Source organism: Panthera onca, chromosome E1 (assembly GCF_046562875.1).
Source record: "Panthera onca isolate mPanOnc1 chromosome E1, mPanOnc1 haplotype 2, whole genome shotgun sequence".
Lineage (NCBI taxonomy): Eukaryota > Metazoa > Chordata > Mammalia > Carnivora > Felidae > Panthera > Panthera onca.
Window position 1 is genome coordinate 36,594,575 of NC_138352.1, and position 21,198 is coordinate 36,615,772.

At 54.7% G+C, this 21,198-nt stretch overlaps 1 protein-coding gene across 1 annotated transcript in view; it reads left to right on the plus strand.

The window, feature by feature from the left end:
* Window positions 1-9,489: 9,489 nt before the first annotated feature.
* Window positions 9,490-21,198, plus strand: part of RAB11FIP4 (RAB11 family interacting protein 4) — a 124,244-nt gene continuing 112,535 nt past the window's right edge. Inside the window, exon 1 of the mRNA XM_060646724.3 lies at window positions 9,490-9,979. Within this exon, the coding sequence (XP_060502707.1) occupies window positions 9,821-9,979 (159 nt within the window). The 5' untranslated portion in view covers window positions 9,490-9,820. The remainder of the gene's footprint in view (window positions 9,980-21,198) is intronic.

Here is a 21,198-nt window from a genome sequence, read left to right on the forward strand (position 1 = left end):
CTGAGATCATGACCTGAGCTGAAATCAAGAGTCAGACGCTTAACGGACTGAGCCACCCAGGCGCCCCTGCAAATTGCTGATTTAACGCACTTCCAATCCAGATCCAAACAAAATGACCCTAGGGTGTATCTTGGGAGCATAAACAAGAAAGCATGGCTAAGAAAAAAGAAAAAAAACATAGTTGGAAACTTCCCTAACTAGATAATATAGACATTTAAAAATATTTCAAATTGATCATTTAATTAAACTAAATAGAATGGAACAGGCAAAAAGGTCCTAATTATGCTATAGTTTAAACGAAACAAAACACCAGTAACCTCCAAATTTCATTGAGCCACAAAGGCGGATTCCCCACCCTGCTACGTGTCCACCACTGGCTGGTAGGGGGCGCTGCTCACCCAGTTTCTATGGCTCCAAAGTGCCGCCTCCACAGCAAAGAGCTGGTCAGACAGCAGAGGGGGAGCTCGGCACCGCTGCCCCAGTCTCCCCCTGGGACGATGTTAATGTTCCATAGCCACCCTGTCCAATATGGTGGCCACAGCCACACGAGGCCGAAATGTGGCTATTGAAACTGACGAACTTACTTTTTATGTCATTTACATTAAATGTAGTTACATGGGGCTGGTGACTACCAGATTGGAGAGCCCAGCACCCAGGGAGGTCTCACATTAGCAATTATAGGCCTGAGGCCAGACGTGCAACCACTTCTGCTCACTGTCACTCCCAGACTTGTCACACAGCTCCACAAAATAAATCACAAGGGTCCCAAAAAGCTATTCTTCGTTGCCCAGAAGGATGGCTAGAAATGTTGGCCAAGAACATAAATAACTCTCACAATAGGGAAGGACTTTGTAAGCCGAAAGCAGCGGAAGATATCCTAAAGATTATGCCAAAATGTCCCCATGTCCAAAGAACTCACCCAAAATTTAAAGGCCAACAGAGAAAAAACTAAATAAAAATAAAGGCCAACAGAGAAACTGTTCCTATTATAAAGAGTTCATTAAACTCAATTATTTTATTTTATTTTTTTATGTTTATTTACTTAGGGTGAGCTGGGGAGGGGTAGAAAGAGGGGGGGAAAGAGAGAGCGAGAGGGTGAGAGAGAATCCCAAGCAGGCTGCACACTGCCAGCAAGGAGCCCGATGTGGGGCTCAAACTCACAAACCAAGAGATCATGACCTGAGCTGAAGTCAGATGCTTAACCCACTGAGCCACCCAGGTGCCCCAAAATCAATTTTAAGAAAAGACCCATGTAGAAAAAAAAATGGGCAAAGGACATGAATGGCTAATTCACAGAGAGGAAATACTGTACCAACTGCTAATCACTATACAATGAAAAAGTTCACACTCAGTAAACAAAAAAATTCCAATAGATACAGTGAAATATCATTTTCATCTGTCAAATTAGCATAGATGTATCTAACTGATACTTGGTGCTGGTCAGGAGAGAGTGGGATGGACTCATGCACTTGACCTCATCTTCCTGTGTCACCAGCCTTAAGAACATCCGCACCGTTTGCCCCGGTAATACTGTAATCTGGTCATCTAGCCTAGAGAAAGAAGGGATCAGAGTGCTAAGACTTCCATTAAAGTATCATATATAATATCAAAACACCTGGAGACGACCAAAACGTTGGCCAAATTATCTACGTTTTTCCAGCACTTTTTGGAAGCTGACAAGGGCCTCCTTATATAGCCTTTAAAAACGGGTTTAAAGAACAATATTTAAATTTGAGAGAAAACTTCCAGTAGAATCAAGAGTTTGAAAACTGTGCATGAGGGCTGATCCTCAATTATGTTTACATATGTACACATATATATTCATATGTATAGTTTATACATAGAAGTCTAGGAAAGCAACACTGCTTCTTAGGAGTGATCTTACCTCCCCTGAACAGCAGGGGGCGGAGGAGAACCGGCCAATTCCCAGGGAGGCAGATGGATGGAGCACGGAGAGGGAGCCCTCTCTGCTCCTTTGCTGTTTTGTTTCTTGGGCTGCCTTTGCTGGAGGCCAGGATCCCTGCTGGAACCCCTTTTATTTATTTATTTATTTATTTATTTACTTACTTACTTACTTACTTATTTACTTATTTATTTATTTATTTATTTATTTAAGTTTATTTATTTTGAGGGGGAGAGGGCAGAGAGAAAAGGAGAAAGAGAATCCCAAGCAGGCTCCACACTGCCAGCACAGAGCCTGACGCTGAGCTCGATCCCACAAACCGTGAGATCATGATCTGAGCCAAAACCAAAAGTCGGACACTTAACCGACCGAGCCCCCTTTAAACATGGCGCCTGGCCGATCAGTCAGTGGAGCATGTGACTCTTGATCTCAGGGTCGTGAGTTCAAGCCCCATGGTGAGTGTGCAGTTTACCCAAAACAAACCATAAAAACACTGCACCTCGGTCTGTTCTCAAGAGGCCTCTGGAGGACTTCACGGCAAGGTGACCCTCCAGTGCCTCCTGTGCAGTGTCACTGTCGGTGGGGGTTCTCAGCAGGAAGACCTGACACTCCCTTGGCCTCTGTGTTCCTAAATCTCAGTGACCCTGGCTTGTCCAGCCCAGCTCCCAGCCCCCACACCCCTCCCACGTGTGTATTCAGCAAAACTGGGACACCTTGGATTTCTGGGTGTTATTTTGGTTTTTAAGCTTCTCAAGCAGGGGTGGCAGAATTAGTAGCTGGGATTCTCGCCTACTGCCTGAGATTCTACATCAGTCATTCCAGGATCACCTGCCCCACCTGCTGCCCCCATGCTTCCGTGTGGGAAGGAGCACTGATGGGGGCCACGAGGCCACCTGGGCCGTGGTCCTGTCTCTGCCACCAAAAAGCCTTGTGATCTTGGGCACTCACTTTCCTTCTTGAGACTTTGGGTTTGAATCAGACAAAGGGGTTGGCAGGAAGGTGTCTCCCATCCTGACAGTCTCTGGCTCTCTGATCATCAGGCCTTTGGGATAACCTTTCTCAGCCCTCCTCCTGAGCCCAGTTACCTTTCAGTAACAAATGGCCCCGCCTCACCCCCATATCACCTTTATTCTATGACCCAGGCTGACAAGCAGCATCCATGCGGGACATTGCCAATCTCATGGCAGAGGACAAGGAGACACGGAGAACCATGCTTTGGCTCATAAGTCTATCCCTAAGTGACAGTTCCTCCACATTTCACGGCCCAAAGTAAGTCCCACATGGCTACTTTCTGAGTTCCCTAGGGCAGAATGTATGATCCCCTGGAGGGGGAGGGGTCCCAGGGGGGAAACTACAACAATTAACAGCACAGTAATACCGCCTGCCATTTACCCATTTACTAAGTCCTTGTTAATATCCCAGGTACCTTGTGACATGAGTCTCAACTCCAAGACAACGGTTAACTATTGAGCTGATCGATATGGGGGCGCCTGGGTGGCTCAGTCAGCTAAGCACCCGATTGCAGCTCAAGTCATGATCTCACGGTTTGTGAGTTTGAGCCCCACGTTGGGCTCCTCGCTGACAGTACGGAGCGTGCTTGGGATTCTCTCTCTCTTTCCTTATCTCTCTGCCTCTCCCCCACTCGTGCTTTTTCTCTCTCAAAATAAATGAACCTAAAAAAAAAAAAAAAAAAAAAAGCACAACGTACAGCAAACAGTCTGTGTTCACACCAGTATTTTTCAAGAACGCTGGGGTGGGAAGGTTAAGATAGGGGATATTATTTTGTCTTTACTACTCTGTGAGGTAGATATCATTATGCCCGTTTTACAGATAAGAGCATTGAGATTAAGTCGCTTGGTCAAGGACAAATGGCTTATAAGTGGTCGAGCCAGGACATGGACCTCAAGCCCTCGGAGTCTGAACCCCGCACTCTCAGCCTTTCCATTATATACCTCCCACAAAAATGGCAGAGGCCCAGGACGGGCCTGCCGGGCTCCCAACAGCACGGAGCATATGCCAGCCTCCTGGGGGTAAGAGGAAGTCAGCCCGTGGCACCCACTGGCCCTGACCAGGCTGTGTTTCCTGGCCTGGCAGGACCAAGGAGCCTGTTTGTTCTAAGACCCGCGAGACTAACAGCAAAGGCCCCTGAGACACATTAGCAGTGGGTCAGACCCCCCAGCAGAGACACAAAGATGCTCTGATCCCACTTTGCTTGGGGGTGGGGGGGCAGTTCTTGCTCTGTGAGGACAGAGAGACCCCGGTGCTATCAGGAGACGAAACCAGAGGGGAGGAGCAGGCCTCACCAGGAGAGGGTACCTGGAGTCAACCCGCTGGGATTCGAACCCTCCCACGAGCTGCTGGAGACAACAGAGTTGGTTCACGGAAAGCCCGTGGCACAGTGCCGGGCGTGTTGTCAGTCTCCGAGCGTTGTTACAGGGGCCCGAGGAAGAAGGAAGTAGAGCCAAAGATCAGCTGGGACGCTCAGCAAGCATCACGGAACCTCACAGAAACACCCTAGGAGAGTCTGCATGGGGTTCTGTGGGAGCAGAGTGGTGAGGGCAACTCAGGGAAGACTTCTCGGAGGAGGTGGTGCCTGAAGGATGGCTGTGGAGACGAGAGGAGGTAGGACATTCCAGGCAGGGGGGACAGGCAATTCGTAAGACAAGCCGGGTGTGTCGCCCATCGACGCTGGGTCGAGTCAGTGTCGCGGAGTCAAGGTCCATGCTCCATAAATGGGTAACAGTGTGGTGGATGGCTTTACTGTCCTGCCATCTTACAGAACAAAGGGCCCCCCGCTGGGATCGCACTGTAAAGGTCCTGCCTGTTTGCCGGTCACACTGAGGACTTGGGAGTTTTTCTTTTCTGCAGAAGGGGGCAGCAGAGGAGGCTGGAACAGGGGAACGTGCTGAGGCCCCGGGGAAGCCAACTTCCGGTAGGTGAGACCCGTGGTTGGAGCCGGCTCCCCAGCCCTTGAGGAATCCAGGAGCGGCTACTGGGCTTTTAGGAGCCATGTCTGCACTGGTGAAAGGATCCGGAACTCACTCGGGCCGAATAAGCAAGGTTTTGCACCCTTCTGAGAATCTTGGAAGGAAGGTTAGCAACCAGTTAGCAACCCGAGGGTCAGAGAAGGTTCCGCGTGGGCACCCACGGGAGCGAAACCCCCAGCTTCCTGGGCACCCCTCCCAACAAGGAAGGACAATGTCTTTGGATGCTCTGCTCACCTGGACGCGCCCCCGTCCTTGGCACCCCCCGGGCAGGGTGCTGCTGGCTTCCACGAGCCTATGGGCACTCTGCGTCTCCTGGCCAAGCGTATTTTAGGACAGGTGAAGAAAGCAAATGAGTTCACGCCACCTTCCTCCTCTCCAGAGCGATAATTATTCATGGTTAAATAAAACCCTGCAGGTTGTGAGCAAGGAAAAAAAAAAAAAAAAACCAAAAAACTGTGAATCCTGCTCCGTTTCCACACAACATGGACGATGAAGTCAATGCCCCTACATGAAAACCAAAAATGCTTCCCCCTTTCAGACTGGTTCCAAACGTCCCCCTGCGGACACACGTACCGGACCACAGGCCGGTCACCAGCCCAGGCACCGCACGGGGCATGTTCCATTCACTTTCTCATTACAAACCCCTGGGGCCTCTGTGAGGCAGGAACTACCGTCCCCACTTTACAGACGGGAACACTGAGGCTCAGAGACGTGAAGTCGTGCAGAATCATGAGCTAAGAGAGCAGGACCTGGTGTTCAGCTCAGCTGTCTGGGATCCCAACTGGCTCTCGGTAATTTTTAATACCTTCCACATGATATTCATACCTTGGCTAATGGCTGCACCACCCTGATCTCTGGTTGTGTGTTCACGCTGCCTCCTTTTCTGTTTCTGTCAGACCTCCCTCTAAGTGTGGCTGTATTTAGAGCCCACCCGGGGAACCCAGGATAATCTCCCCATCTCCAGATCCTTCATCACATCCGCAAAGACTCTTGTTCCAATAAAGGTCACGGTCGCAGGTCCCAGGGATTGGGAGGTGGGTCTCATCAGGGGGCGTCTTCCAGACTACCACACACATTTCACCCTTCCTTCCTCAACTCATTCCCTCACAGACCCTGCCTGTGTGTGTTGATCATTGTGCCAGGAGCTGGGAGCTAGAAAACCAAGGACAGGGTGGCTTCGCTTGTCTGCACAGAATGATGCAGGAGTAGAGAGGAGAGACAGTCAAGGTGAAAGAGAATGTAACCAGGGAAGGCTTCCTGCAGGAGGTGCCTGTGCCACTTCCAGGGCACCTTGGAAAGACAGGCTGGAGGAAGTGGCTTGGGAGGAGGTAGGAATGAGGAGGTGCCCCAGGCAGAGGGAGGCAGGAGGGAGCTGGGATGCTCTGGGACAGGGGTGAGGAGAGACAGGAGACCGGAGAGGCTGAAGCCTGTTGAGGCTTCTCCCTAGAGAATGGGTTGGAATCCCCACTGCTCCTTCCATATGTATTTCCCAGGTGTGCCTGTGAGGCCGGGCAGCTGTTGGAAATCGCCTGGGGACACAGGGGTCACCTGTGGAAGAGGAAGAGGCTCCTGGTCTTGCTCACTGCTCCCCCAAAGGACTCTCTTGCTTCCCTGGCATGAGTATTCTCTCGTAGCTGCAGGGGCTGCACTTTGAGTTCTTGGACCAAAGACTTGGGAGCCCTGGGGCTCTGGTCCCAGGTCGGCCTCGAACAACCTGGGTCCTCCCAGTCCGGGCCCTCAGTGCAGGTCCCATGTGTCATGACTGCCCAGTTATCAGCAAGGACAGGGACTGTGGCTACTCCTTCTTCTCTCACCGCCCCGGCATGCCAGTACAATATAGGCACTCGAGAGAAAGAACGTGACCACACAGAGAGCACGTCTGCGACGGGTCTTGCTGGCCCCAGCGACACAGTGGTGAGCCACAGACCCGGTCCCGAGCCCACGTCTTGTGGGGGAGGCAGGCATCCATCAAGCCATCACTTGACAGAGGTAAACCTGCAGGGAGGGACCTGGCCGAGAAGAGTCAGGGGTCGAGGAGGACTCCCCTGAGGAAGGAACTTTTGAATTGGGGGTGACCCTGTATTTGGGGAGAAGAACCACTATTCTAATTATGGGCTTCGGGCCCGGTTCACCTGGGACTGATCTGTTCATGCTCAGATCTGTGACTCCCACCTCTGCCTGTGGAACTGGGTGAGGTCATCCAGCTCCCTGGTTCCCCAGTTAGGGAATCTGATGCCAGGGAGAGCTCTGCCAGACATCTCTCTAGCTGCCCACAGAAGGCAGCTCCAGCTTTTGCTCACTCCTTTCTGTGTGAGCCTCTTGGGTGACAGAAAATGGGCAGGAGCTGACTTTGGGAGAATGACTAAGAAGGTTCCAGAAGGCAGGCCCAGCTTCCACTGCTTACCTTCCTGCCAGCAGGCTTGCTGGACCTCCAGCCTCTCCCTCAGCCTCTCCCCCTCCCCTGTCCCCCTGGCTCTCCCTGATTCTCTTCCTCTGTTTCCTCTGGTGCTTCACACGGCAGGTGATATGCAGACCCTTTGCATACGTTAGGTCTAATCTCTGGCCACCCTCTATGGGAGGTACTGTTACTGTGCCCATGGTACAGATGTGGAAACTGAGACTCGAAGTACCTTACTGAGGAGCATCCAGCTGGCAGAGAAGCCCACACCCTTCCCAGAACCCAGCCCGCCCCCAACCTCCACCCTTACCCCATGACCACCCCCTTTCCCGCTTTCCCACAGCTTAGATTCTCCAATCCTCAAACTCAAAAGTCTGTCTTCCCAGGAGGTGCTCCCGGAGGAATTCAAGTGTCAAGGGGGAAAGGGCAGATAAAGACCACATTCACCCCTGGAATGGGGGCTAGACAGACGGAAGACTGGGGCCCACAGTCAGAGAGGCCACATGGTGGTCCCACTCAGAGTGAGCAGGAAGACCAGAGGCCAGAGAGGAGAGGCCACACAGCCCACGTGCAAAACCTGCCCGCAGCCCACTCCAGACTCCCCGCCTGGGTCTCTACACTGCTCTTGGTTCCTGGGGCTGGGGCTTCTTTGGGACACACCCTTGGCTGGTAATGAGGACAAGAAGGTGATTAAGACATATCCTGTTCTGGGGGCACCTGGGTGGCTCAGTGGGTTGAGCGTCCGACTCTTGGCGTGGGGCTCAGGTCACGATCTCGTGGTTCACAGATTCGAGCCCCACGTCAGGCTCTGTGCTGACATGGCAGAGCCTGCTTGGGATTCTCTCTCTCCCTCTCTTGCCCTTCCCCTCCTTGAGCTCTCATGCGCTGTCAAAATAAATAAACTTAAAAAAAAAAAAGACACATCGTGTCCTGGTGGGTTTCCTGGCATGGTGGGGGAGATGGGCACCCCACCACAGAATTATAAAACTAAGTAGGCACCTGGAGGAAAGCACCAGAATTCAGACTAACAGGCAAGATGGCGTGCCATCAGGGAAGGCTTCCTGGATGAGGAAACCTCTTTTTTTTTTTTAATGTTCATTTTCAGAGAGAGAGAGAGCACTAGAGCAGGGGAGGGGCAGAGAGAGAGGGAGAGAAAGAATCTGTCAGCACAGAGCCCTACACTGGGCTCGATCTCAGGAACCTGAGATCTTGACCTGAGCTGAAATCACGAGTCAGATGCTCAACCAAGTAACCAAGGTGCCCCAGTGAGGAAACCTCCTAACTGAGCGAGAAAGCGTAAGTGGGAATGCACTCAGCCAAGGCCTGTATTTGGGACAGGTTGGGGGCAAATGGTGCCACAGGGGCCTGGCACGCTGAACAACAAGGTAGATGGAGGAGAGGCGGCAGGCCAGACCTTTGGGGGGGGGGGGGCTAGGTAGAGTCATCAGGGGGAGCCCGGGTGGAGGCTCGGCTGAGCACTCCTGGCAGGAGGCTAAGGTCCAGGCCTGGAGGCCTGGAGGCCACCTCTCAGATTCTGTCCTGGCCTCTGAGCTTGGGCAGGGCTCAGGCACCCAGGGCCTGCCAGAGAGGGGTGAGGGTGCAAACCCAGGGGAAGGGAGGGAACCTCCCTAAGGTGTTTTGTGTCCGCAACAGGCAAACCTAGTTGCTTGCTTCTCCTTCCTCCTGCCGGGGCCCCGTCCTCTCTCTCTCCCTCCCCTGTCGCTGGATGCCTATTGGGGCTGGAGCTCTGTTCCCTGCTCTTCCTCTCCCCGTCCTTCCCCCAGCAGGCATCCGGCCCCACAAATGCTGCTGGGGAGGACCGTGTGGTCCAAAGCCTGGAAACCGTTCCAGAGGTTAGGAGTAGGGAGTCTAGGTCCATCCAGATCTGGACTGGATATAAATGTTAGCCCTTCCTCTCACAAGCTGTGTGGCCCAGGGTAAATAGTTCAACCTCTCTGGCTCTCAGCTTCCGAATGAATGAACAATCGGACACGAACGGAGGAAAACACCTAGAACCTGCAGAGCGCCGGGTCCTGCCGGGGACGCCCCCGGGGCGCCGGCAGCGGGGACGGGCGGGCGGCGGGGTGGGGGCCGCGAGCGCGGAGGCGAGGCGGTGGACCCGGGCCTCTCGTCTGCCTTCTCCCAGGGGGGCGGGGCCTTCGGGCAGCTGGGAGTTTCCGGGCACCGGCCGCGCGCCCCCCTCCGGTTTTCGGGGAGGAGGGGGGAGCAGAGGGAAACCGAGTCGGCGGGGCGGGGGGCGGGGGGCGGCCCGCCCCGCAGGAGCGCGGCTCCTTTTGTCTGCAGCCTCCGCGCCGCCGCCGCCCCTCCCCGCCCGCCCGGAGCGCGGGGCTGCGGCGCCGCCGCTGACACGGCTCGGCCGCCGCCGGGCGGAGGCTGCGCGTCGCAGAGGCGCGCGGGCGGGCGGGCGGCCCGGAGGGCGCGCGGCGGCGATGGCGGCGGCGGCGGCGCGGGACGGGCTGCGGCGGCCGCGGCGGGCGGCGCGGGGCTCGGGCTAGCCGCGGGGCCGGCCGGATGGCGGGCGGCGCGGGCTGGGCGGGCGCCCCCGCGGCTCTGCTGCGCTCCGTGCGCCGCCTGCGCGAGGTGTTCGAGGTGTGCGGCCGCGACCCCGACGGCTTCCTGCGCGTGGAGCGCGTCGCGGCGCTGGGGCTGCGCTTCGGCCAGGGCGAGGAGGTAAGGGCGCCGCGTCCCCGGGCCCCCGCCGGCGGCCCTGCCCTCCACCTGCCCGGGAGGGGCCCCGCCGGCGCCAGCCCCTTCCCCCACCCCCACCGCCCGAGCGGGCCCCCTACCTCCCGGCACCTCCCCCTCCCCCTGCCCGGTCGGACCCCCGCTTCCCCCCCCCCCCCCGACAGCACCCGCGGCGGCGAGCGGCACGCGGCACGCCCAGGGTGGCTTCTCTGCCCACCTTCCCTCCCCCGCAGTGCGGGTCCCTTTGGCCGGTGTGAAAACCCACTTGGGGGAAGGCGCTGTCAAGAACCCGGCTTCGGGACCCCCGCCCTCCCTGCCCCTGCGGAGACAGAGCCGGCCCGGGTCTGTGGGAACGGAATTCCAGGACGCGGTGGGGGGCGGCGGGGGGTGGGGCGTGCGCCCCGTTGGGTCCAGCCAGTGGGTGGACGGGCCCACTGGGAGCGCGCTGCAGCCGGACTGCACCCACCGGGCCTCGCACCCAGGAGGAGCATGACACCTGGTGACCCCTCTTTCGGGCTCCGATGGGCAGGCCTGGCTGGCAGCTGGCTGTGTTAGCTGCGGCAGGCCAGCCAGAGCCAAGCTTGCAGTGTCCCCTGTGATAGGCCCGCGTCTATTTGAGGAAAGCAGGAGTTCTGTTGGTTGTTAGGGCAAGAATCAGTGGGTGGGTGTTGCCAGTGGGGTAGCCAGAGGAATAGCGATAAATGCTCCCTCGACCAGTGTCCTCTCGTGCCATGGGCACAAGGACTGGTGACTTGGGTCCGGGAGGGAGGGCAGGGCACCCACCTGACGGGGAGCATCCTCATTCTCGAGTTACTGCCCACTCTGACAGGGGTTTTCTCCTGGGGACAGAAGCCCTGAGTTTCCCAGGCCACCTAAGGCCTCAGGCTCTGCGTGGGGAGCGTGGGCACTGGGGGCATCAGATGGGCATTCTGTTCCTGGGGCACCTCGTGCCTAGCATTCCATAACATGGGAGAAGCCAGGACTTGGTTAGGTTGGACCCGTGCCTCTCTGCCACCTGGCAAGGGGGAGATGATAGATACCCATCTCTCCATGGCACCTGGGCATGGCCAGGACCTGGGAGCAATAGGTGGAAGAGGATGAGGCAGGTTATCAAGTTGGAGGAGTCAGCTGCCCCATCCCAGGAAGCTCGCCGCTGTGCTTCTTGTTAGAGTCCACATTTCCTGCAGCCATCAGGATCTTCTTCCCCAAAGGCCAGCCAGGCCCCTCGCCCTCACCAGTGGCTGCCTCCGAGGCCAGCCGAGCAGCCCCTTAGCATGGGGAGAGCCCCAGCACTCCTCCCAGGACACAGGCTACAGGGGGAAGCACCTGCCTGGCTCTGCTGGAACCCGGAGTTCCAGAATAGCAAAGCGGTTCTCCCAGCAATCTGTGCAGGAGGCCCCCTGAGCCCCCAGCAAGCATCACCACCTTATCCCTGAGCCGGACAGCTGCTGTTGTTGGAACCCCTTCTCCTTCCTGCACTCTTAGAGCCAAACCTGCTTGTCACGTAGTCATCTCAGTTCTGCACAGGGACTCACATGGGTCTCTCTTGTGTGTGGCAGCCTTTAAATATTTGAAAAGAACACTCCTGCCCCCTTAGCTCCTTCCCATCCACTCCTTCCCGTCTTCACTTCTCCAGGTCGAATACCCTCTGTTCCTGAAGCCCCAGCCATTTCCATATGACCTGGTAGGGGCTAAATCTCTGGCTTATGGCCCTGGAGCTGCCATCAACTAATTTGTGTGACTCAGTTTTCCTAGTAATAATGCAGAGGACCTGGGTCAGGAGACCCCCCAGGACTGCTCCAACCCCAACACCTGACACACACCCAGGAGGCTGCCTTGTGCATGGTGCACCACACTTTCCGTTTATATTACGTTTCTGGCCATCCAGACCCCCAGGGATCTTTCTTAGAAACCTCTGCCAAACCAGGATTCCCCTCAGTCCTGGAGAAGGGTCAGTGATTTCTTTCTTTTTACAGCATAATCATACTAGAGAAGCAGTTTGTATGCACTGTAGGAAATTAGAAATGTGGGTATTATGTTCCCATCTCCCAGGCAGCTCCACTGTGACACCTTGGTTACATCCTTCCAGAACTGTTTCTATGCTTATATGTAGATTTCCCCCATAAAATGAGATCATGCTGTGCATACTGTTTTTTAACCTGATTTTTTTTCCCGGTAAATGATCAGCACTTTCTGCTTCAGTAAATTTTCATCTCACTTAATATGCAGACCTTGTTCACATTTCTCTGTTTGGCCCCAAAATGTCCATTTTTGCTGTTTTGTTTAAACCAGTTTCCTCTCTACGACTGTGCAGTGTATCAATGTTGTGACCCTTAGGTCTCTCTACTCTAGTGCAATTCCTTTTTTAAAACAAAATTTTAATAATCCTGGCTTGTTGAAGAGATCAGGCCTCTGGTCTGTGTCAGTAATTTCTTGAATCAAAACCTGTTATTTGGCCCTTTTTCCTATTAACTTTCATCTCGTTCATTTCATCCCATTGTAATAGACAGTGGAGAGAATTTAAAATCCTGCCTCTGTCACTCTCACATGCTATGCTACCTGCAGGGTAGAGAAGCAGTGCTTCTATCCGAATCCACAGGCTGATTGGAAACACAGGGCAGGACCACGGACAGGGCCTGGTAGGGGCGGTTCTACTCACACTATCCTTGACCGAGACCCACAGACGTACATTCTGCGTAGTCCTCGCTACACATTACAATGGAGGAAAGTCATTTCTCCACAGTTAGGGATGCCTTCGAAATTCTATGTGCTTGGACGGTTTCTATTTCGTTTGTTCAAAACTCAAGTGGAAACCTTGATCTCCCAACCCACTAGCGCTGTAGGGTAGATAGCTGTGGTTCACTAGCTGTGGCGTTCAGTGAACTCAGAGCTGGTTACCTGCGTTTTACCAACTCCCTCCAGAATACCAGGGATTCCAGAATCCTATGAACTGATCAAAATATACTGGGTTGCAAAGAAGAAAATAAAATACCCATGAGGCCATGCTAATATAAATGATTGGATGAGTGAATAAATAAATACTAGGAAAATTTCCTATACAGAAGAAATTCAAATAATTTATGTAGATGATTCCCCACCAAGCAGGCAGAGCCTAACTCCCCACCTCTTGAAAGAAGTGTCAGATGTGCGTAGTGGCTGCCTTCTAAAGGTGTAACTTTTCAGCAGAGAAGCCTGACTAGCACTGTCTCAGCCACACGATCAACATCAATAGTGATAAGTCATGTAGACAATGTGTACCCTTGATGTGATGTGATAAGAGGCTCTTTACCTCTACGGTCTTCCTCCCCAAACCCCGGTCTAGTCGTGAGTAAAATATCAGACAAACCCCAACTGAAGGATATTCTGCAGAACACCTGCTTAGTATTCTTTCAATTTGCCAAGGTCATCAAAACCGAGGGAAGTCTGAGAAATTGTCACAGCCCAGCAGAGCCTAAGCAGACACGACAACTACATGTAAGGCAGATGGGATCACGGAACAAGAACAGGACATTAGGTAAAAACTAGGAAGTCTGAATAAAGTATGCACAGGAGTTAGTAATGGTATTATGTGTAAATTAGGTTGGCCTCTGACATCCCCCCTGATTTATTGGCTTAGGAATCAGAGCAGAAAAGAGAAGACAAGAAAATTTGATAAAAACATAAGTGCCTGTAACGGAAACACAAAGATTGAGCTTTTAAGGACTACAAAGATGGGGGGAAATTCCACTGTCCCAACTCTGAAAGTCCCTGATACGTGGGAGCAGGCAGACAAGTACATAGGAGCGTGGTCTGAAACCATATTGACTTCTCATGTCTTGCTTTTTTTCCTCTAACCTTTCTAAGCCTCTGTTTACTCATCCATAAAATGGGGGTGATTGTAGTCCCCATTCCATTGGGTTATCGTGGAGGTTGAACCAGCTAATATATGGGAAGCGGCTTAGTCTGGGATCTGCACAGAGTAGGCCCTCTATCAGGACCGCTGTTGCTGTTGTTACTACGATTACTTTCTGAACACTTGCAAGCACCTTTGAGAGGCTGTTCTGGAGTTCCCTGGGGCTGAGGTCAAGGTCTGGGACCAGCGTGTGGTGCTCTCAGCCTATCCTCCTTGTCCAGCTCAGATCTGCCAGTCGGCCTTGCATCCTATCAGCAGTCTGAGGACAGAAGACCTTAAAAGCAGCGAGAGATGGGCCATATTCCCTGTTGCACATCCTCTCCTTTTTTCAGTTTGAAGACCATCCTTCTTGCTACATAAGACAAGACAAAAGCGGTTGAGTGGCCTCTCTGCCATCTGTTAATACGGCACTGTCTCCTCTGCACAGTGGGCCTGTCCTTCCTGCTGGGAATGGGGGGGCCACTCCCACATCCGAAAGGGTGTTGTGAATTATTTGGGGGAGGTAGCTCAGCTGTAGCTAACCAGGACTAGTTTGTAATTTCCCCCGTCTTTGCGTTTGCCCCAGATATGGCCAGAAGAATTGGGGCATGATGCCTCCTTCTTCACATTGGGCAGGAGATGAAATAAAGGTCCCAGCTGGGTTCCCTCAGTCCCCACGTCCCCTCTGCACTCACGACTGCCGTGAGGGAGATGCCGACGCTGCCTGAGCTGGCAAAGGGCTTGGGGTGCTGGGACAGGACAAGATGACTCAGGGGCCGGCGCTGGGGTGGGGTCCACCTCAGATTTGTGGGCTGCCAGGGACAGGGGACCGTGAACTACAGCTGGGGTCTGCCCAGGAGAGGGGATTGGCTGCTGGGGAAGAAGCATCCGTGTTCCCCACATCTGTGGCTAGATCTTGGGAGGTGGGGAAGCGATAGCAGGAGAGGAACCAGATCAGGAAAGGCTCAGCCATCCTCCGTAGACAGTGGGAAGAGCCAGGCAGCAAGATGGGATGTGTGCTTGAGAACACAGGCCGGATCCAGCAGGAGACTGTGACACACTGTCAGAGAGGAAGAGGGCCCAGACTTGGGTAAGGGTGGGGGCAGAACTGGCAGGGGCCCAGAAGGCCTGCAAACCCCCAAAAGTCACTCCTGGATGATGCAACTCAAAGCTCTGTTGGCAAATGGGCCCCTCTAGGTGCCCTGCCCGATTGGGGACACCCTACAGATGACACAGCTGACAAAACAGGAGGGCCCAAGTCCTCCGAGCCTCGAAGGAAAGGTGGGGGTGCCCGTGGGCCATGAGAGGGGAGCAGAGCAGGAGTGGGCCCGAGACCTGCTCTTTCCTGCGCTTCTGCCCCCGCTGGGCACACCCTGGAAGCTGTGGTCCCTCAGGCGTAGGGGGTGAGCACAAGGTCCCCAGCTGTGGGGGTGGGGCGGGGAGGGGCAGGCCCTGGCAGGCATGCAGCACCCTCCGGCCTCTCCGACGGGCCTGGATCACAGTTTGGCTGTGCCGGGAGGAGGGCCGTGTGAAGAAAGCCCACAGGGACTGGTCCATCTTGTCAGACATTCTTGACGTGGCCTGAATGCATGTGGTGAACATCTCTGGGTATAGCTCCCAACATACCGGGTTCTAGAGAAGAAGAAAGCTCTAGGTAGTGGAGGACTTGGTGGTGGGCAGGTGTGGTCGGTGCCTCCACGTTGAGATCTGAATGGGGGAACAGAATCAGGCCTTGCAAACAGCAAGACGTGCCCTCAGAGTAGTTTCAGTGGACAGAGGATCTGAGCTGTCCTTGGCTGCTGGGCCTTCACCCTCTGAAGGTGGATGCTGTAGGCCTCAGGGTTACCAGCCAGGGCAGGCAGAGTGGTGTTTAGAAATGGCCCCAACTCTGAGGCCTGGGCACTTTCTGCAGCTCCGGGAAGAGAACCAAATAGGCAAGGAAGGAGAGATGAGAAGGTGGTGGTGGAGGCAGGGCAGAGGAAGCAACGCTCTGCCTGTGGCCGATGATTCCCCGTGTGCCTCCCCAGGCTGGTGGGCCGGGAGGGGGATCCCAGAAACCTGGTGGGTGTGTGGTGGAAGGCTGAGAAAGCACTCCTCCTTCCATGGGCCGGCTGGCTCCACCGCCGTCGGGGTCGGTCATCCCTGCCTTGGAGGGCAGCGCAGATTTGGGGCTGGTGACCCACCCACCAGCCCCACCCCGTGCCACTTGGTGTGGGCTGGAACGCCCTCGTTCACGGGTCCATTTGTACAGGCCTGGTGGGGGGGGGGGGGGGGGTTCCTGCCCGATCCCAGAGTAAGTGTGTAAGGGGGCTCCTCTGTCCCCTGCTGCAGTGGCCCCTGTTCTTCCCCAGGCCCTGAGCAGTCCCACCAGCGCTGAAGGGGAGGCTGACAGCTGGCTGGGAATGACAGTTAGAACTGGGCAAACCAGAACAGGGAGGGATGGGGGAGGGAACGCCTGCTGACCTGGAAACAGTGAATGTCATGCCTGCCCTAACTGCTCTCTTCTCACACGCACACACACAATTGGGTGAAGGCCCTGAAATTTTTATAGAGTAGTCTTAATGGAAATACCTTTTGCATGTGGGAGTTGTCTTAATATATGTTTCCAGGATTAAAAAAAAAATTTTTTTCCCCGTTTACATCTCGCATGCCTACGATATGCCAAAACCCTTCCAGGCACTGGCAAACCGGAGTGGCCTGGAGCTGGGAAAGACACAGGCAAAGGAATAAAAATTACTAACAGGTAGTGGTAGGTACTAGGAAGAAACAAAGTACTGAAACAAAACCAAAAGGAGATTCTTGCCCTTTGAGTGACTTGTGTTCTAGGAGGACATGTAGGTAGAGGCTGGAATGAAGTGGGGGACTGCCTGCACCTGGCAGATATCTGAGGGTGGCTGACCCAGGCAGCGGCAGGAGAGGCCTGGGGGTTAGAGACACGGCAAGTGGCCTGTGAGGCAAGAGGAATAAAGGGAGATGGGCAGGGGGAAGCAGGGCACCCACAGGCGGGCGGTCACCTCATCCAGGGGAGAGATGCTGGAGGCACAGAGCAGGGCAGCGGTAACGGAGACGTGGCTGGATTTGGACAGTCGAGCCCACTGGAAGGAGGGTGTGAGAGACAAGGAGAGAATTTGGAGAATTTGCTGGATGGGGAAGACTGAGGCTGGAGGCGGATTGGGCAAGGAGTCAGGAGGTCCACGTTAGCCTGTGAAACCTGAGATGTGCCTGGCATCCACGCGGAGATGTATGCCAGCAGGTGCACAAGTCCAAGGAATGTGCCTCAGCCTGGCTCTTACTGGCAGGCCCTTGACCTCCTCCCTCTTCTTCCTCAGCCCTTCGGTCTGACTGCCCACAACACAGGAGTTTATATGAGGGAAAAACAGAGAACCTGATTAAAGTGGGATTCGGCCCACTTTAAAGGCCAGGCGCAGGTGTGGGGGCCCAGGGACTCAGCCAGGCTGGCTCGGGGCATCTCACATCCCCACCAGAAGATGCCTTAAGACGCTCGCCTCGCTGTCTTCTTTCTGGGTCGCTGACTGCTCATCTGCCCGGCCCATCTTGCCTCCTCCCTGCACAGAGTAAGAACTGGCCAGGGCCATAGTTAACTGCTGGAACGTGCGGTTGATATGACTGCTCGCCCTCTCCAGGGCACCTCGACTGGAACCACCCCCAGTTAGACTTGGGGTTCTTTGAACCCCTCTGTTCTATGCTGTTTCCCCCACCCCCAGCATCTTCTGATCCTTGGAGGCGCCCCTCCCAGAGCTTAGGGCCACCAACATATCACCCCTGGGGTCACTGCTGAGGGATCCCGTGTTCATAGTTGCATGCTCTTAGAGACAGGGAGAACAAAGCAGCTCAGACTCTACACATTTGTATACCAGTGATGCAAGAGGAGAGTAAGCCTCCTGGTAGCCATAGCCCAAACTAGAGCTTTGAGGACCTCTAAGTTCCCTTGGGATCTAAGACCTCGAGTCTCATTTGCTGTGGCACAAAACTCAGAGAATATTGCCAGCTTCCTGCAAAAGCAGGTATCGATTGCGCATGGGCCTATGGTGGCCACTGTCCTGAGGGAGATCCCAATCTAAGACCAACACATACCTGGACCGGGTCGACAGGTAAATCAGAGACTGATTTACACCAAAACAAAAACCACCAGGGGAGTTAGAGGCCCATTCAATGCCTGTGTCATTCTAGCACAGCTCTGCCAGGAGATGGGGGCTCACTGCCTCCCTAGGCAAGCCCGTTCTGCTCTGACAAGGCTCTGGCCGAGTTCTCTTTCACACAGTGAGCTAAGGTCTGTCTCCTGGGGCTCCAAATTTTGCTCATCCTTCCCTCTCCCCATCCAGCCAGCCACCTACCTGCCCGTTGGACAGCACATCCTACTTAAACATCCGCTTAGTCAGCCAGCCACCTCTCTGCTCATCCATCCATCCAAACGTCTGCCTCGCCATCGACCCATCTACTCATCTGTTCATTGCACATCCACCCATTTGTCCATCCATCTGTTCACCCACCCTTCCGCCTCCCCTGCCTCTCCATCCACCATGCGACCAGCATTTCTGAGTAACTACAAGGCCTGAGGCCTAAGCACAGATCCAGGGCTGGGGACTGGCATTTTTAGGGAGTGATACGTGACTGTGTGTGGAGAGGGCACAGCAAGGGCAGGGAGGGTGAGGGCTGGAGCAGGGGCCAGATGGTGACCTTCCAGAGGGCTGAGGAGCTGAGACTGGCTGGCTGGCTGGCTCAGATGAGTCGTGGGTGCACAGCAGCCCGGGCCTCCCCTCTTTGGAGTTAGCTGGTTTTCATTTCGCACTTCCCACATTGGCCTTGGGTCTGGTGAGGGCCGAGGCCTGACTCTAAGAAGGGAAAGCCTACATTATTTCAAAGGTGCTTATTATGATGGATGGACCTGTTTCCTTATCTGTGAAATGGGGGCCACAACCCCTATTTGTGGGAGTGTGAGTGCTGAGAGCTGGAGACGATACGTCAAGACCCAACATGGCACCTCTCGGCATCATCATTCACCTGCCTTGTTGGCATCCCTGCTGCTCTCAGTCCTGAGAGCGCACCTCTGTCCGCTTTCCTCTGCCTGGTACTTTTCCAGGCGTAGGCCTCCCTTGTGCAATGGCCACACCTTCTCCCGCAGCCACTAGTGACTTTCTGTGGACGGGGGGCGGGGGGGAGGGGGGGAGGGGGGGGTGAAGAAATGATTAGTGCTGCCTGCCATCATAGTTCTCGTTCTGGTTCATCCTGGAAACAACCCTGTGAACCGGAGAGGTGAAGTGAATTGTCCAGGGTCCCACAGGAAATGGAGGAGCTGGGGCAGTTGGGGTCCCTTCCAGGTTCTCCCAGGGTCAGGAGAGGGAAGAGAATGATCAGATCTGAGTTTCAGAAACTTGACGTCGGAGGAACCTCAAATCCGAGGCTTCATCTGGCGTTTCTAAATCTGGGGTGGCCCGGGTTCAGTGTGTGGAGCAGCGCCTGACTGGAGCCATAATTAGAAGTAGGTTGTAATCTGCAGGACGACGAGGGCACTGCCAGGAGCCCTGGATGGGCCCTGCAGGCCAGGCTGGCCTCGCTGCAACGGAAGGGCAGGTGGCAGCGGGGACCGAGTTTTAGGGCGGAGAGAGGCCACCGGCAACGTCCCGCGGATGACGCATCTCCACTGCTTCGCGTGGTTTTCCTGCCAGGTGCCCCTCCTCCATCCTCCATCATCCCCAGGCACGTAGGGCAGGGGTGGGGGCCTGACTTGCAAATGGGACACCCCGCCAGCACCCTGCCCCCATTCTCCAGGCTCCTTCATCTTCTTGGCCCACGCTGGGGGCCCTTCCCAGCCATGAAGGCCGTCTGGCCCCAGGCAGCCTTGACCTTTTTTTTTTTTTTTTTTTAACATGTATTTATTTTTGAGACAGAGACAGAGCACGAACGGGGGAGGGTCAGAGAGAGGGAGACACAGAATCCAAAGCAGGCTCCAGGCTCTGAGCTGTCAGCACAGAGCCCCGATGCGGGGCTTGAACTCACGAACCGCGAGATCATGACCTGAGCCGAAGTCAGACGCTCAACGAACTGAGCCTCCCAGGCGCCCCAGCCTTGACCTTCTCTTGCTCCCCGTGCCTCCACCTCCCCCAGCATCCCAGTTCAGGCCAGGCCGGCTGTAACATTCTCTCAGGGCACTGGCATCAGGCACACAGGGTCTGAGAAGGTGACTGCCACCTTTTAGCTGGGGGACTCGAAGTTACCTAACCTCTCGGTGTCTCAGTCTCACCTGTATGGCAGAGATAATATTAGGTTAAGTGTCATTCATATTAATATCAGTGTTACCACTCAGTCTCGGTTTTCTGGGTGGGCTGTCTGTTTTCATTCTTTTAGGGATCTTTTTGAGCACCTGCTCTATGTCACGTTTGGGGCCAGAGGGCATACAGGTGGTTAGGATAGACTTCCTTCCCTGAGCAGCTCACTCCTGTGGGGGGGGGGGGGGTGTCGGGAGTGTTCTAAGATGGAAATCATGGCTGCCCTCCGTGTGAAGGGTGCCACTGGGGACTTGTCCAGGTGTGCTTGGTGTGACAGGAGACTCACTCTGCCCGGAGGTGGGAAGCTTCCCAGGGGTGACCGGGGTGAGTCTTGAACAGGGTCAACCAGGGCAGAAGGGAAGGATGGCTATGCCAGAGGAAAGACCTGCCAGGCAGGAGAGGTGGCATGTGGGACAGGGACTGAGCTGACAGGCAGGAGGAGGCCGGATGGAGAGGAAAGGGTAGATTTTATCATGCAGGTGTCTGGATGAAATGTTGAAAAGGTTGAAGAAGAGCAATAACATAGCTCTGTGTTGTTTTAGACAAACCCGTCTGGCAGTAGCATGGGGTGAAGGAAAGGGAGGCATCGTGGAGGCCACTGCCCCCCCCAGTCCAGGGGCAGGAAGAAAGTAGGTGAGGTGATGGAGAGAAGTGCAGGGTCAGAGGGTGACTTCCGGGCTATCCATTGGACTTCACAGCCGTGCTCGATAAGCAGGAGAGAACGCCACCTCATGCGTGTCCTGTGACCCCCACTTAGGTGGCTTGGGTGATGGGGCCTGAGCCCAGCTCGAGGATGTGCACACACCTGCACGGCTCACGTGGTTCATGAGGAATCCCTCCCAGGACAGCCACTTTTTATTTTAAAGGAAAAAAAGTTCCAAATATTGTTGTCAATTTATAGCAACTTTATAGGACCAGAGGCATTTAAATAATTTTGTAGGACAAGAAAGCTAACGAGCACCAAACTGCATTTTTATACCCTAATATCCATATTGTGTCCTTGGCAGTGACCCACATGTGGTTGTGACCAGTGCATATGCCTCATT